The sequence below is a fragment of the Pteropus medius genome, unplaced genomic scaffold (genome assembly GCF_902729225.1).
Source record: "Pteropus medius unplaced genomic scaffold, Ma_sr-lr_union100, whole genome shotgun sequence".
In the NCBI taxonomy this organism is placed as follows: Eukaryota; Metazoa; Chordata; class Mammalia; order Chiroptera; family Pteropodidae; genus Pteropus; species Pteropus medius.
This window is the reverse complement of record NW_024340692.1, coordinates 21,513,587-21,530,607: the sequence shown is the minus strand read 5'-3', so window position 1 is coordinate 21,530,607 and position 17,021 is coordinate 21,513,587. Positions and strand designations below refer to the sequence as shown.

At 35.7% G+C, this 17,021-nt stretch overlaps 1 protein-coding gene across 5 annotated transcripts in view; it reads right to left on the bottom strand.

Annotated features, from left to right (window-relative positions):
* Window positions 1-17,021, bottom strand: part of PCSK5 (proprotein convertase subtilisin/kexin type 5) — a 396,723-nt gene that overhangs the window by 170,161 nt on the left and 209,541 nt on the right. For all 5 annotated transcript variants that reach the window (XM_039843681.1, XM_039843770.1, XM_039843973.1 and 2 more), the window contains exon 10: window positions 14,021-14,124. In XM_039843681.1, coding sequence (XP_039699615.1) covers window positions 14,021-14,124 — 104 coding nt within the window. The remainder of the gene's footprint in view (window positions 1-14,020; window positions 14,125-17,021) is intronic.

Below are 17,021 nucleotides of genomic sequence, written 5' to 3'. Positions count from 1 at the left end.
TCAAGTACTATGTAAGGCTTCTCATAACATTCCTTTTAATCTACATAAAACTCAAGTTTAAAGCTTAAGAAACAATAATCAGGAAATGTCTATAAAATCTCAGAAAAATAGGCCATTAATGTGCTCTTAGAAGAAAAAAGACCTGAGATGGTTCTTAAATCCTTAAGTTAGATCTAGATTCAAGGAGGTGTAACTGGGAGTCAGTAATGAGAGCAGGACGTTGGGAATGGTGGCTTCCTCATGGAAGCTGTGTGGACCTGGGATCATGTGGATGAATTTAATCCAGAGGCAATGAATGGCCAACGATCAAGGAAATGACAATTTTATTGATATTCTAGAACGTGTTTAGGGAGCTGTTTTGTAAAAGATGATCAATAGATTGTGTTTTGGAAGTTCTGAGTTTTAAATGACAGGAAGAGCTTTGCGCAGAGATTCAAGACCGGTAATGGATCAAGTCAGCGATGAAGACGTAGAACTAAAAATCATCAATAAGGAGGTAATACTTGTAATCGAAAAGAAGGTAGGGATGTAAAAGAAAAGCAGTGAAATTAAGAGAATGTGGAAGGGCGGGAGAGGGGAAGTGGGGAGGGAAAGAAGAGAAAAGGAGAGAAGGAGGAAAGAGAGCACTTAGGAGAGCACTCGTGGGCACACCCCCTCTTATGCTAAGGAGAGAAAAGAATCAGTAAAGTGTCAAAGAACAGGGCTATATCTTTGCATCGCAAAAGGCAAGGAAACACAGATCTGGACTGGGTAGATCAGAAGCAGGAAATCCCAGAGAAAAACAAGAGCCCTTCTGATTTGGCAAGTAGGAATGGTTCAAAGTCTCAAAGAGTAACTTCACTTCAAGGTGGAAGTGGAAACAAAATTGCAGAGAATTACGGAGGGACCCAATAGTAAGGAAACGGAAGTGGCTAATTTAGATTACTTGTTAGAAATTTTTAGTTGTGCAAGGAAGGCAGTAGGATAATGGAAAAGTTGTTTTATTCCCCCTCCGAGATGGGGGATACAAAGTTTGTAAGCAGAGCATTGCGGTCTGATGAACAGAAAGGAGAATGCATGTGGCTGGGAACAAAGGGTTAAAGAATGGGATTTTTTTGAGAGCACCTTTCACAAACGGGATTCCTTACTCACGCTACAAACACAAAACGAAACAAAAAAACTAACAAACAAAAAAAGTCCCCCTTATTTGAGAGACTTTTTCATTTCTTCTAAAGATGGTACTTCATTTGTGCCATTCGCAAGAAAAAGTTAATTCATTACATACAGCGAATGACTTGGTTCAGTAAGTAGTTCCAAAACTTGCATGTGCATCAGAACACTGAGACAGCTTATGAAAGTACACATTGCTCAGTCTACTGTTGAGCAGTTCAGAGGTAAGGCCTAGAATTTGCATTTCCAACAAGTTCTCAGGTGTTGCTGATGTTTGAGACCCACTTCCTGAGGGTCTAAGGGCTAGCCAGCATCTCTCCTGGAAGCCTACCTGAAAAACCCTGGTTAATCAGGCTATCATCTCCAACATAAGGCCAGAGTCTCTGCAGGCATGATTCAAATACCTTTCCCTCATGCCAATAGCACAGGAAATGAAAGTTGGCTACGCAGTACATCATGCTAACATCTTTTCATATGGGTTACCGCACACATTTTTGCTTCTCTTACAAAGGTATTTTAAGAAGATACGGTTCTCCTAATTAACCAATAGATGAATTACCCTGCACTCTTCAAGCACAAGTTGGTCTAGATATTTTCTTTTTGGATGCACTTTCCTCAAGGAGTTAACTTCTATGCATTGTTAGGACAAAATAAGAGTTTGACTGAGTTGAGAAACATAATCATGCTTACTTAAAATGCTGACAATAGTAAATGCTCTGAAGTATCTATTTAATCTATTGAAATCTACCTATTGTATCTACTCTTTTACAATTGAAGTGCACTTAATGTATTAAGAATGCTTTCCAAAATAAGATGTCTAGAAGAATTTTTGGGGGGAGGTAAAAATAATATCTTACATATGCATTTTATTACATATTAGCTAATGAAATCTTTACAACCATCCCACTGGCAAGATAGTATTATTTGCATTTTACAGCTGTAAAAACTAAGTCTCAAGAACATTAAAAGAATGCATCCAAAGTCAGAGGGACTGGAAGCCAAGTCTTCAGAATCTCTTTGTATTATATGTGTACCATTGGTTATTGCTGTCTATAAGACACACAGTATTTATTTCAACTAATTTTTCAAGTCAGTCGTCAGCCTCAGAATAACGAAGTGGCAAAGAGGGTAAAACATTTGAGGTATTTATCTACATTTCACAAATGAGTGGATCATTTTTATCCTCTTTGCCTTTTGCAAATCAGCTGCCTAAAAGCTGCTCTCTTCTTCAAAACTCATTAAAATATCATGTGTAGAAAAAGAAATATGTGGGGTTTGGAAGAAAAGCTAACATCTGGCCCAGAACCCTTTCCCCTATTCTTGCTGAGAAATGACCTTCTTCAGTTATTTCTAGCAGGGATTTTCCCTGAATGTGGAGATATTAATATGGAAAAGATACTTTATATTATACATGCTTAGGCCATTTTTTTTTTTATTAGAGCTAACCAGTCATGCACAGATGGGAGAATGGCATTAAATGGCAAAGAGCAACTTCCAATTGTTAGTATCTAGCAGCAATCACAATACCCTTCTTTTTAGCTCTTTCAAAGATGACTCTGGCAAATTCAGGGTATACTTTGTCTTCTGGTATAACACCATAAAATGAAGCCTGTTGAAGCCATTATTGGGATGTGTGATAGAAGTTTAATTGCTTTAAAATGCCTAAGGCTAGCAAGATGTGAACGTGTGTAAAGAGTATGAATTGAGATTCTAAGAAAAATAAAAGTCTGGATCTATTTATTTCACAGAAGATGTATCCAGATGGATTCTGCAAAGCAATTGCCTGGCATGTAACTGTACCTTGCTAGATGCAGTGGCCTTAGGAAGTCATGCATAGAACTAGGGCAGGATTAACTTTCAGGATTTCTTTTTGAATCTTTGAATCTGGTTTGTATTATAGACATTGGCACCAATATAAAGATCTCTCTGAAGAGAAAAAAAAGGATGGGCTAAGCCATTTCTACTAAAATTGTGCTTTAAAAAGATGTAATCATAAGGCTCTTTTGTTTCTTGTTCATTTGGACTATCTCATTGATCTCGACCCAGTACAACTAGAGCAGTACCCATTTCCCACTGTCTCACGGTGGTTCGGCAAGTTAGAGCCCTCTGTCTCTCATGGGAGACAGAGAACTGGTGCTGCAGTCTGTGCCAGGAATACTGATGTCAGAGTCCAAACCGATATGCATGTACTAATGTCAATAACAGAGTTTCTCCTATGCACCTCAATCACATTTTTCCCTTTCACATTTAAAGCTTTATTCCTTGGAGGAAAAGATGGGTCTGTGAGAGCACCTTCACAAGACAGCTTGATGAAAATCATGGAAGTTTTAAATAAAGCCTTTTCACCCCTGACATGCCTGTGCTCATGCATCCCGTATATGTCAATATTTATAAAGACTTCACCCCAAATATGAATATTCTCCTACTGGCCCCAAATAAAAAAAAATTATACATTTGAACTCATGAAGCTTCAATTATTTTGGGTCACAAAAAAGAATGTAAAAAGAATATGAAAAGAATAATAGATTCGTGCTTAGTACTTATACTCACTTCAAATTCTAAGGTTTTGCTTCAAACTTTGTCTAGAGAGCTGGCAATAAAGGTAGTATTGAAATCGTCAGAGATACCAGAAAACTCTATTTGACTCTGATAACACTGAGTTACTTTGCTAATGAAATTTCTGTGACTGTCAAGGTTGAAGCAATAGGTGAAGGTTAAAATGAACAAATATATCTCTGAATAGATACCTTTTCAAAAGACCTATGAAAAGACCATGTCTTTGATAATTGTGGAAAAAATTACCACAGAATTCCATGCAAGAGGGCTGCCCATGTGGGACCTATGTGAATTAGAGAAAGGTAGCTCTTTCTTTTCTTTTTTTTTTTTCTTTTTAAATTTATTTGATACTTCTCTCTTTAAGGCGAACACCATCCTACTCTAGGGCACATGGCTTGGTGAGTGGATCACAGGCTGGATTTCAGTCTCCACTCAACCCCTCGGTTTGGTTCCCTAGGGCAGTTAATAACCTGTGCAACGAACTATGACAGCCCTATCATACAATCACAGGCATTTCTTGCATTTTTGGCAATCTCCTCTGATTCTTGAGTCATATGTGGCTGGAAGTCAGTCGGCCTTTTAAGGCTTCTAAGATGCACAGTATTGAACAAAGCTGGACACATATCTTTTGCTTTGGCTCTGAAGATACTTCTGAGGGTAAAAGATGAAAAGAAGCAGAAGCAAACAATTTCCAGACAAAACCATTTCGCACACTGTATTAAGAAAGCACACACATTGTAGCCTCTGGTGGGTTCAAAAATGCAATGCCGCTTCTGAGGACTACTCATGATTTTAAGTTTGCTTTATGGCCAAGAAAAAGAATATCAATGCAAACCTTAAAGAAGAGAAAAAGTAATTCACAAACTGTAAATGCTTTTGTCATTCCATGTTAAAGTCTTATAGCAAACCAAGAGGTTTACCAGAATTATATCACTTGCTTTCTTTAAATCTCTGCAAATCATATGACAAGTACAGAGACTAGAACTGTATGTGAAAAATAATTCAAATATTGGAAGTTAAGTGACTTTCTGAAGGTCATGCCGAACAATAACAACCGGCAAAAAGACTCTGGTCAAAGTAAATTGGTGATGCCTTCTCAAAGAACAATTTCTGGTCTGACATTTTTCTGCAAGCAATCTTGTCACCACAACTTTTGCCCTGGATTTATTAAAAAGCCATTTCAAAAAGCATTTCTTTCTCTTCTTTTTAAAAAAAGAATTTAGCAAAGATGATTATATATCACATCTCTATAATGCTCCTCGTTTAGAAGGAGGCCAAAAGATGATAAAAATTTCACCGACTGTCAAAAGTCCCTAAGGTGAGGAATACACAATTGCAAACCAAGATAATATAAAATGATCACTGCAGGAGAATTTTCATCCATTTTAGCAAGCCAATTTCTTATAGACATGTAATTTGGTAGGCCATATCATAGAACCAATAGTTTTACACTATAGGTTTAAGAAATAAAACTCTTTCTGACATCAGACAAGCAATTAGAATCAACTTACTTGAAAGTTATTACTACAGTCCAACTCACTTTCTCAAAATCACTGCAGCGGCTCCAAAATGTTTTTCAAATCAAACAAGAACTCCTAACTCTGGGATTCATGTAGCTTTGCTGTCAGTTCTTTTAAATTACTTTCCTCATCACACTATACCTGCCGTCTTTGCACACTGGGCTTTCTCTCTCCTCCCTTACCCTGACCGTCACTTTGACCATAGCTGTCTCATCCAGTTTTAATCCCCAAGCCTCCAAGAAATGCAAGTAAACTAAATAATGCATCGGTTTAAACTGAATAACCACTCTAGAAGCTATTTCAGACCCTCTTCGGTTCCCAATAGCAACTCTAAAGTTCTCAAACATCTTTCAATGTCTTGTATTCATTTACGTTTCTGATCTAGGTTATGTATGTGACATTAAGGTAACTCATTAATGAACAGCAGATTGTTTTTTTTCCAATACTTTTGAGCCCATTTATTGTAATCTAAGTAGTCTCATGGAAAAACAGAGAACACATGTTAATCCTTTGACCATCAACTAAATTATCATCAACTAAAATTACTGACAAATGAAAATTATAACCCAAATTAGATAAAACAGACTACAAAAATGAGCATAGAAGTATTCTAAGAGATGTGTGAATATTAAGTAGCCCAATATTTGAAAGTAATAGAGAGCTAGTTTCATTTCTAAGCTACACATAGCATTTTAATGGCCACAGCTCTATATATAACTATACATATATATGTGCTCAATTTTTTCATAGAAAAATCATAACAGAATATTAACTGTTTATTGATTCAATATTAAAGGTTATATGAGAATGACGTATGACATATAGATGACAATTTTACCTGAGTGCATACTATGAATGAGGAACTGTGCTAAATTCTGTGTATGATACTGTTTTCCTCATTCTTCCCTTTGCCCACACCACTCAGCCTATGATGGCCTCCTAGCTTCTTCTTGACCAAGTCTTTGTACATGCTGTATGCCTAGCCTAAAATGCTCTACATCTGGTAAGCCATTTGGATTGCTCCCTCACTCCTCAGAGTCTCTGTTTAAAAGAAGACTTTTCTCACTGTCCAACATCTAAAAAGTTATAATTTGTCCATACAAATACCTGGACCTGAATATCCATACCAGTTTTACTCACAACGACTCCAAACTTGAAACAATAAAACTGCTCATGAAAAAGTAAGTATACAAATTATGGTATAGTCTTAGAGTAGAATACTACTTAGCAATAAAAAGGAATAAACTCCTTATATACTTAATGACATGGAATAAACCTCAACAATAGTACATGGAGAGAAAGAAGCTAGTTTCAAATAATTCTTTTTATATAAAAGTCTCCAAAAGACAACCTAATCTATAGTGACAGAAAGTATATCTGGTTGCATAGGGTAAGGTGGGGGCCTAAGGGATGAGAAAGAAGCACAAACAAACTTTTTTGGGGTGATATAAATGTTCTATACCTTGATTGTGGTGATGGTTACATAGATGTATACATTTGTACACTTAAAATGGTGCTTTTCATTATAAGTAAATTTATTCCAGAAAAGTTAAGACTGCATATAGATTACCAAATACACTATGTTTGTTTGTGAAGCTGGTTATCCTGAGCTTTTTTGTTTTAAATGAATGCAAAACCTCAAATAATAATAATAATAATAATAATAATAATAATAATAAAGGTCAAATTTTAAGTCTCTATAAGAGAATGTGTGTGTTTTGATAGGATTGTCTTGGTTTAAATCCTTTGTGGGTATCTTATTTTGGAACTGGATTCAGAATCTAGTTATCAGAGATTCAAAGAAATCCATTTCATTACTTTATAGCAACAAAATACTTATGGCCTAAAAACAACATTTGCCCTCATTGATCATCCTCTGTAATCAGTGAGTTTAGGGTATGATGATTTTTATCTTTGCCTAAAATATCAATAGTCACCACAAAATATCAAGATTTCCTACCATTAAGGAGAGCCAGACTCACATACTAAAAGAATTTTTAAAATACCTGGAAAATCCAGCCTCATTAGAATTAGTGAAATCAAGTTTCATCAGGTGATCACACAAAAAGACATCAATTCTCTCTTCAGTGTACGAGCTTTTGCATATTGTTGAAAAATCATATTTTATACTTGCAGCTTTCGTATTGTATATTAATGACTAGAGAGTCAATAGGACATTGATAGCTATAATCAATTAAGATTTTATCATTAGTTCTTACGTTGAAGCAATTAATTATAACTTTTAAGATTTAGTAGGTAGAATTCAAGGTGATATTTAAACATTAAAACTAATCTGCAAAACAGAAGTAGAACTGTGTTTGATATATAGATTATAGTCTCTGATATGCAATTATGAGATTTTTTAAAAAATGTGAAGACATATTAGTGATAATTTTATTACAAAGTCCTTAATTCATTTTTTCTAGCCCACCCAAGGTAATTTAATTAATTTCAACCCCAAAACAATTCACAATATAGTTCCACATCTTTATCCTCATTTCAGAGAGTAGAAAGCTGCGGTGTATGAAAATATACTTTTAAGATTCTTTTTATGTTTGGTGTTTTCCATTTTCAAAGCACGTTCATTCACTTCAGCCTTCTCATTATTTTTGGTATTTGTTACTCACATTCAAAAAACCAAAGATACAAAAGCTTTAATTGGCTTCCTCGAAGGCCAAAGAAAATATCAATAACAGACTACTACAATTTAAAGGTTCTTAAGATGGTGGCAAAGTCACAAAACTATTCCAAACATAATACTCTTTATTAACTAATTATATTTGGTGTAGAAATAATAGTCATGTAGTGCAACCATCATTTAAATTCGATTTTGAAGATGGATTTTAATTTGAAACCACATGCAAACTTTTGTATAAACTTATGTACTTAGGGATGAAAAAAATGCAACAAACAAAACACCTCGAAGTCTAACACACTTAACATCATTCAAAAACCAGCATGGAGAAAACACTTTTCATTTTTAGAAAATATTTTTAACCTCATATATTTGTAAGCATGAGTTGAACACTCTTATGGGGCAAGTGGGCATTTTGGATACAAGACTCTAGATTAAGAAATGACCACACTCTTTGCTGTCAGGGTTCTATAGCTACTGTAGATGTTTTAGTAAATCATTCCCCAGACAAAAGAATAAAGGTAAAATCTCTAAATTATGTACGATTGACATCTTTTTAAAAAATAATTGAGCAAGAAGATAAGCTCATATATACAATGGTCAATAAATAGAAAAACAAAAGGTTTTAAGTTAATACATATTAAATGACTGAGTTTATAGAGCAAAATGGTAGAAAACATAAAACCTTGAAGGAAAGGCAGGTGGCATTTCCAGTGAGCAAATTTTATTAGGTAAAATCAAATGTATTTACTTCCCTTTTTCTCTGCATTATATATGAGAAGAAGTGAGTGCCTTATTTCTGCAAATGAGATTGGGACTGGAATGAAGCATCTCATTCTATATCACCTCTGACACTGACCAGATGAATAACATTTCACTTTGACCTTTCTTCAAAAACATGATGTGGAGATTACCATTTAAGGTGCATTATGTAGCTTTAATCAGAGCTACAATATCACATCAGCATGCTAGGTGGCAAAGATGAAATATTATTTGTACAGTGAAATAATAAAATAAAATATAGCTTTACCCTTTCAAATGGTAACACATCAGATATCACTTTACACACTCAAAAACAAAACAAAACAAAACAAAAAACCCCACCACATTTCAAAACCTTCAGTTTCAATTCAACACATGGCATGCTTAATGGTTTCAGCATTTCTAATTCTTTTTAATAAGTGTTACAAACTGAAAGCAAGACAGGTAGGTATTAAAAATACATTGGAACATCTTAAAATTACCAGCCCTACCAGTGGAAATAAAATGATGGCGATTAAAAGTAATAAAGGTTATTAAAAGTTAAGGCCTTGGGAGGCTAAGAAGTCATGTTAGACTGTCAATTGTTTGCCCCATGGTGGGAAATCAGTTAGAAATTAAAAAAAAAAAAATCTAGTAGTTTAGTTGTGGTCAAAGAAAGAGTCAGTGGGGATGGGGAGGTTTCAGCAACATGCTGGTAGAAAAAAAGAGACTTACATAGTCTGGGAGGGCAGTGAAATGGAAGGCGTGGTAACCTCGCTCACTTAGTTGTCATTTTTGATTTTCAATGACATTTTTTTCATTCTTTCGCCTAGTAAAGATGACAGAAGGTCCTAATTTATTATCTGACGTCTATTCCTGTTCCTAGATTTAAGAGTTTAACTGTATACAGTCATATCATCCAAATACAGACACTTTGGGGGAAAAAAAAAAAACCTAAAGCACCGATGTTGCATGCATTCAATTATAATTATAACTGTACCCACAACCAGAAATAAGGATTTGAGGGAAAGAGTCAGCCCGCACAGCCCCGGCGGTTAGGGGAGAGAGGGGTGGTGGAATTGCAGGTTCCTCAGATTAAAGCAGTATAAAAAAGGGAGATTACAACAAAGAGCTAAATTCTTCCTGAAATGATGCCAGCCATGGATTCCTGAAGAATGCAGAATTAAAGTCCTCAGCATGGTTCTATGGTCCACATAGCCATTATACACTAACAGAGATGGTCAAAATGCATATCACATGCCACAATAGATATAGTCTCTACATTAGATGCCTTCTGCTGCTGAGGTTAGGCTGCACCTTGCGTGATGAGAAAACTATCATCGACACTTATTAACATGACCTGGAAGATCATCTAGGCTTGACTGAAGGGGAAATAAAGGTGCAGGGTAAATTTTTATTTCTGTAAATCACACCATGGCCAGATCACATTAGGCAATGCAATAGGGCCTCTGACATTTCCTTCCACTTCTACTTTTGGTTGAAGTTCAACATGTGTTGGATTGGCATGCTGAAGGTGCTCAGGAAATATTTGTGAATAAATAAATGGAGAGACCACATAAATTAAATTCTGTGAAGAAAATCTCCCAGATGGCAAAAGCCCTTCTACAGCTGATCTGTACATTTTAAGGAGCAGGAGGGATCATTGAAAAAAGAGAGAAGAAATAAACAGACTTTTCATAAAGGGAAAGGGAAAGGATCAAGGGAGAAAGAAATAATACTGAAGAAAAAAAAACCCAAACAATTTAGTGCAAGGTCATCTCCTGGCATTGCAAATGTTGGTCAGTAACAAAATATTGGAATTTGCATTTTAGTTCTCTAGTGGCGACTATCACATCTGTTCATCTGGTCTCATACAAATACTTTCTTATTCTCATGCATAATCTCAATTAGGTTCTTTGATAGGTGCATTATATTCATTCTATTTATTTTTAAAGAAACTGTCTCTGGAGGAGGTTTAAAGTTAAAAGGTGTCTGAAATTTAGCTGGGATTATTCACTACGTGAATGACCAAAATAATGTTTAGTCAGTTTCCATATGTATATATTTATCTGTCTATGTTTATTATGAAAAACGAATCTTCAAGAGACTTCTTAACTATAGTATAGCAAATGGTTATTATTATTTAAGAAGCAGCAGGATAGAATGATCTTAGTTCAATTAAAATTGTTAAAAATTAAGGTAACATTAGCAGTAAAATGTTGATGAGTAGCTTCCTCTTTGGGGCGGGCTCCCTTCACTGTGAGCTAATCTCAGTGCAGGATTGTTTATAGAATGCCACTATGAAGAGAGAGCACAGAGAAAGGAGAAGGAAGTTCTCTGCACCCAGCACATCAGTATGCAACTCCAGGGTAATCCCACTCTCAGAGAAACACATAGCTGAATCAGTAGAGAGCCACATTCCTCACTTTTTCAAGGCCAGCCTCCTAGCCTGAACCTGCCCATGCCAGTCAACAGGAAGCCAGCAGCTACTTCTGGAGGGAATCTCTTTCATTTCCCTGGTCCATAGCACGTGTTCGGGAAGAGTGGATCAAGTCTGCCTTAAGGAGAGGCCCTCGCCAGTCTAGATAATCTGGCTGTGTTCTCTGACTAGGATGTACTAAATATGGGTATGTCTGAAGAAATGTGAGAACTTTGTGTGAAGTGGACTTGGCAGGGTTTGGTGAGAGATTGTTCTTTAGGGTGTTAGCTTCTCTGAAGTTAACAGTGATAAGTAAGACTCTTAAGTCTATTGATGGCCAGGCCCCAAACCAAATTGTTTGCTACTCTGCAATGCTTCTGCTTTATCGGATGAGAAGGAAATTCTGATGTTGATACTGATGTTTCCGTTGCAATTTGTAAAATTATTCTTTTTTAAAAAAAAATAAAATATTTTTCGAACAAGTTAAATTCCTCAACATTAGGGCACAAAAGTAAGCCCAGGGAAGCATAACTGTTTTCAGATCCATTTCACGTATACATCCCACTCAGCATTAGAACTGAGGTGCATGGGAAGAGGGTGTGCGGCTGTGGCTACTCGCTTCTGTTTGTAAGCAACTTCCGTTTTCTTCTAAGGAGAAATGTTTGGCCATGTGTTCCTGCTAAGGAAGGCCTGCAAAAGCCGGCTGACCTAATTTAAAATATGGGCTCTTGCTGAGCTCTCATTGCATGAACCTCTTCCAAGAACTGGCTCTTTTTGTTCGTTCAGTTCTTATTTCATAAAAAACCAGCCCATCTTTCTACAGCCTAGTGACCTGCATTCTCTCCTTCCCCAAAGCACGTCGCTTCTCCTGCTAGCTTTTGCCTTAATCACTTTTATTTGTGGGACACTAGGGAGGGAATGGTAATGCTTAAGAGTAGAAAAGAAAATAACTCATTTTCAAAAAAATTCTTCTTATTATGATCATGTTTAGATGAAATATGGGGCTTGCCATCAACAAAATTACAAAACAATTCCACTGGGAGTCCAGACCGTTCAGGGTAATTCATCTATGAAAAAGCGAACTTTAATTGTTACTCTTGGCAGCAATCTAAGAGAAGAGTGAAATATTATACTAAATATTGCCACGTGCAATAGTAAAATGCTCTTTCCTCCCTGCCAGAAGCAGTGTACAGCCCCCTTCAGAATCAGGTTTGGATCTGGCGATTTAGTCTAAATCCTGTTTCCCCCTCTCCAAAACCAACAGAGGTTTTCAAAAGAGTTGCGTTTTTTATTAGAACCATTTGCTCTTTCTAAGTTGCCAAAAAGGAATAAGTAAAACTAAGACTTTTATTTAGGCTAAAGTTGATTCCTCAGCTTCGTGGAGGTCAATGTACTTAGTCTGTGAACTTTCTGCTAAAAAGTTCATTGCAGCGTTGAACCAGCCAAGGTTATATTTTGGTCCCTTCTTCCCCCCAAGCCCCACCCTCCGGCCTCATGGATTTATATAGTAGGAACTGGGAGCATGTATGTGGAAGCTAATCAAAATGAAACATACATATGGCAAATTACATCCTGGATTTTCTAGAACAACTGAAATTTCAAATATTTTAGATGCTGCACATAACAATTGCTATTTTGGGATCAAGTGTCTTGATTTGGGCTTCAGAAAATGTGATCTCAAAAAGTATTTACAACTCTTTAGACTGAGCATTCATTGAACACTGCTGCGTTATCTAGTTTATGAACATGGAAAAGAATTTGATAATACTGAAAAGCAGAGGGATATTCTTGTTCTAAAAATGGAGGGAAGCTTTTCAGTGAAGATGTTAATCAAGAACATTTTATATGGTGCTTGTTACCTGGTATATTTATAAGTTTTGGCTAAGCATGAGACTATAATAAGCTATTTGCAAATAATTTAAAATTACATTTTCTATTTGCATACATTGGGTATAATTCACTAAGGATATATTAAAATCATACATAAGATATCATATGTAGATAATATTATCAGTTTCTAAAATGTTTAAGTTGAGGAAGTTAAGGTCCAGAAAAATTAAATAATTTGCCCAGGATTTTTCATCTTGTAACCAATGAGTTGAAGACCAGAACCTCAATTTTTTAGCTGATATTCTCCATGTTATGAGATGTCATTTTTCATTCATAGAGATATATAATGATACTGAGATTATTTGGGAGTAAATTTAAGTCTGCAGATGTGACAAAAAGTAATCTTTGTTGTAACTTAAATTAATGGATTAAATTTAGGTCATCTGAAACCTGAGTAAATATACTAAACTTTAGGACATTTGCTTTATATAATTATTTTCTTTTTATTTTAACATATGTTATGAATGACAACCAACAAAATGGCTACAGTTAGTAATACAGTTTGAGGAAACAATAATCTCTATCAGTCATGGGAAAAATAGTCAGCACTTATTATATATTATGCACAATTTCATAAAGACTGCATATTATAAAGTTTCATAAGCAGTTTTAGTTTATATAATGTTTTAGAAGGTATGCCTACTTTTCTGTTTGTGGAAGTTCAAAAAAAACCCAAAATGTACAGAAAGCATGGCCTAGAAACTAACAGTGCTATACTCGAGTGAACGATATACCAGTTATTATTTAAATGAAGGTAATCATTGTAGAAGGTGAGGAATTTTAAATACATTATTACAGAATAGCACTCAGATAGTCAATGACAGCAAATAAACTGATTAGGAGCCCCGTAGTCCGACTATACTTGGAAGTTGGTTATCTTTTAAGAAATTGATGTACGATGTGGGAAGCCAAGGAAATCTGCCTTATATGTATTGTTTTAATTATTTAAAAAAAAAAATCTGCCTTTTATTTACTAAAAGATCAAGCTCTTCGTGTGTCAGCACAAAATTTAAAGTTTCTTTCGAGGGGTTAGATTTCCTGCTCTCTGTTTAAAATGGGGGGAAAAATAAAAATAGTTTGCCTGTGACAGAATATGAAAGAAGTTCTCACCCTTAAAACCAGCAGCATTGGTTTTCCAGTCATTAGCGTTCAAATGTCCTGCACGGGAAGTCCTGACAATAACATGCTGCACGTCTCTCCAGGTCAGAAACGGACTGGGGAAAGACAAGGTAAGAATCATTGTACCAAAAAAAAAAAAAGATGGGGGAAGCAGAGAGTCACAAGCAAATTAAAAAAGCGAAAGCAAAATGGCAAAGTGCTAAAAACGAAGGGTCAGCGATTTGGGTTTGCAATACACAAATGCCAAATGCCGCTCTTGTTCTCAACATGGAGAAGTGACATTAGTGAGGGAGGCAGAAAATATCATCTTAAATTTAAGAAATAATGTGATGTTAGGGTAATTTAGTTTTTAAAAGGTGAGGGTTTCCAGTTTCCTCAACGAAATGGCTCCCAATTCTGGCCCTATAGTGTCAAAGTGCATCATCATCAGAACATTACAATAAGCTAAGTCAAAACTGAAGGCCTCTGGAACATTCCTTATTCAGCTGTAGAGACAGGCAATTGATTTGTAATTTAACAAAGAACTTAGCAGTGTTTAACATTCTACATGTCTGTGTGTGATACGGAAAAAGTCTCAACTAAAATCAAATTCCTGTCTTCAGTTTCCTAAAAGAGAATATTGTACAGGGCCCAAAGCTGGGCTGCAAGGCACACACAGCTATGAGAGTATTCTTAATTTGCAATGAGTAGATATTATATTAAATTATTGGGTACCTATTTCTTGTGGCTGTTAGCACTGAAGAGCACAAAGAAACTGTCAAACAGGAGATACTGTCATTGGAGAGCTGCAATGCTAATCTAAACACACAGAAAACAAATCCAAGTACATATATACAGACTTTTGTTCTTTTTCAAAGACTATATATTGGAAGGCATTTGACTCCATGCATTATGACATTCTAATCAGGACACTTATTCAATTTAGTATCTGAATGCAAGGTGTGACAAGTTTTTACTTAACAAGGAAATATGGAAATTATCATGCAGCTTGTGTAGTTATTTTATTTTCTTCATTTTTGAAGGATATTTACAAAGGATGGGTCAGAATACTGGGGGAGGGGAGACAATGACTCACTATCTTCCTTGAGGTATGACAGGTGCATGTGGTCATCTCTGTGCCCCCGTCGTATGTGCATGGATGGACACTGGCATCTCCCAGGCAGAGGGAGAACCTGGTATCTCCATTGCTGTGAATTTTCAATGACGGAGCTGCATGTTGCTTCACTCCATACTACATTTTCCCCATCACAATCACCACATACGTATTTTTGTGGGTGTTTGCCTAATGAGAGGGGGCCCAGTGATGATTCTGGATCCTTCATTTTCTACCTATATGAAATTGACTTTTCTCGAAGTTACAGTTTCTCCACTTAGAATGTGGATGCTAATATCTACTTTACTTCATTGCACCAACTGAATCAAAGTAATGCCAAATACTTAAACTTAGTTCCTGGTGCATAATAAGCCATAAAGAAGTGGTAGATAACAAAATTATTTGCAAAATTATGAGTCACGGTTCCTATGTGGTGGTTTGAAAATGAAGGAAATAGAGAAAAGTACTATAGAGTTCTGATACCTATTTGTTATGAGCTGAGATGAAAAATGAAAAAAGGAGTTTTTACTGTCATTTTCAAAGTTTTCAGAGGGGCAAGATTGGGTCTAGACTATTTTGTATGTTTGTATCAACAAAAGAACTTAATACTAAGGAAATTAAAACCTGACCACATGAATTTTTAAAATATAAGAACAATGAAAACATAATCATTTTTGTTTTGTTTTGATACAATACTCATTAGGAACCAATATAGAACCTGATAAGGCACGGAATCCTGAAGAAAGGGAGGGAAGTTGTGTGATGGATCCCAGGAGGCAGGGAAGTTTTGCTTCTAAAACAAATAGCGTGATTTGGCCCTTTGCTGACTAATACTGAATCCATGTAATAATTTAGTAGACTCGATGCACTACTGTGAGGAAAATTAGGAAATGAGTCAAGGTGTAATTCTGAATGTTAGTCTCAGCATAAAATGTTCTAGTTCTGCCTGAGATGTGATGCTAATCTCCTTTCTCTTTCACAGTGTAGTTATTGGATGAGGAGCAGAAGCACCACCAACAAAAGCTGTCTGGAAAGACATTCCAGTTACTTGTTTATGGTAAAGCAGAATCCTCAAAAATATTTTTATTTTTTCATGAGCAAATGGCAAGATACCTAAAAGTACAGCGAAATTTGATAAATGTCTAAATTAACCTAATGATTTTAAAATAACATTTAACACATAGTTAAAACTTCCATATTTTAAACTTTACCCTTTTCTGCGGGGGGTAGAGGGGGGAAGAAGAAGAGAAACAAATTTCCCATGTTAACTATCACATTGGGGCAAGATTCCTTAAGAAATATCAAGTGCAAGGTTTTGACTATTGGGAACCTTAGCACTAAAAACAAAATAATAGTAACAGAACAGGGAATATTTATTTTGTACTTTAAGCAATTGTATTCGGGCAGATTTGGGAAACCTCCTGCATTCAACTCAGCCTGCAGAAATAAGAGTTACTTGCCCTCGTGCTGAGTTGCAAAAACTAGTTCTTCCTGAAGTGCTTATGATTAGAAGAAATTAGCTTCAGAAAATTGGAACTACACATGGAAAGAAGGAGGCATTCAGATAATTTTACTCTGACATTTGATAATGTATAACTTCAGAAGTGATTTAATTTCACAATTTTCTGAATTTCACCAAAGTGAGGAAGATAATATGGAAAACCAGTGGATTCTGAACCAGTGGTTTTTCTACCTGTAAGGGGGGAAGGGGGTAACTAATTAGCTTAGGGAACAGTCATAGATGAATTTGTTAGTATCCTGAGAGAATTTTATTTATGAGGAAGTCTGATTTACATTTTATGATCTATTTATATTTATGCTGACAAAAATGATATAGAAGTGAAAAAGTCAAATGATTGGACATCTGGTAAATCAAATACAAAGTGAAAGCAGAGAAGG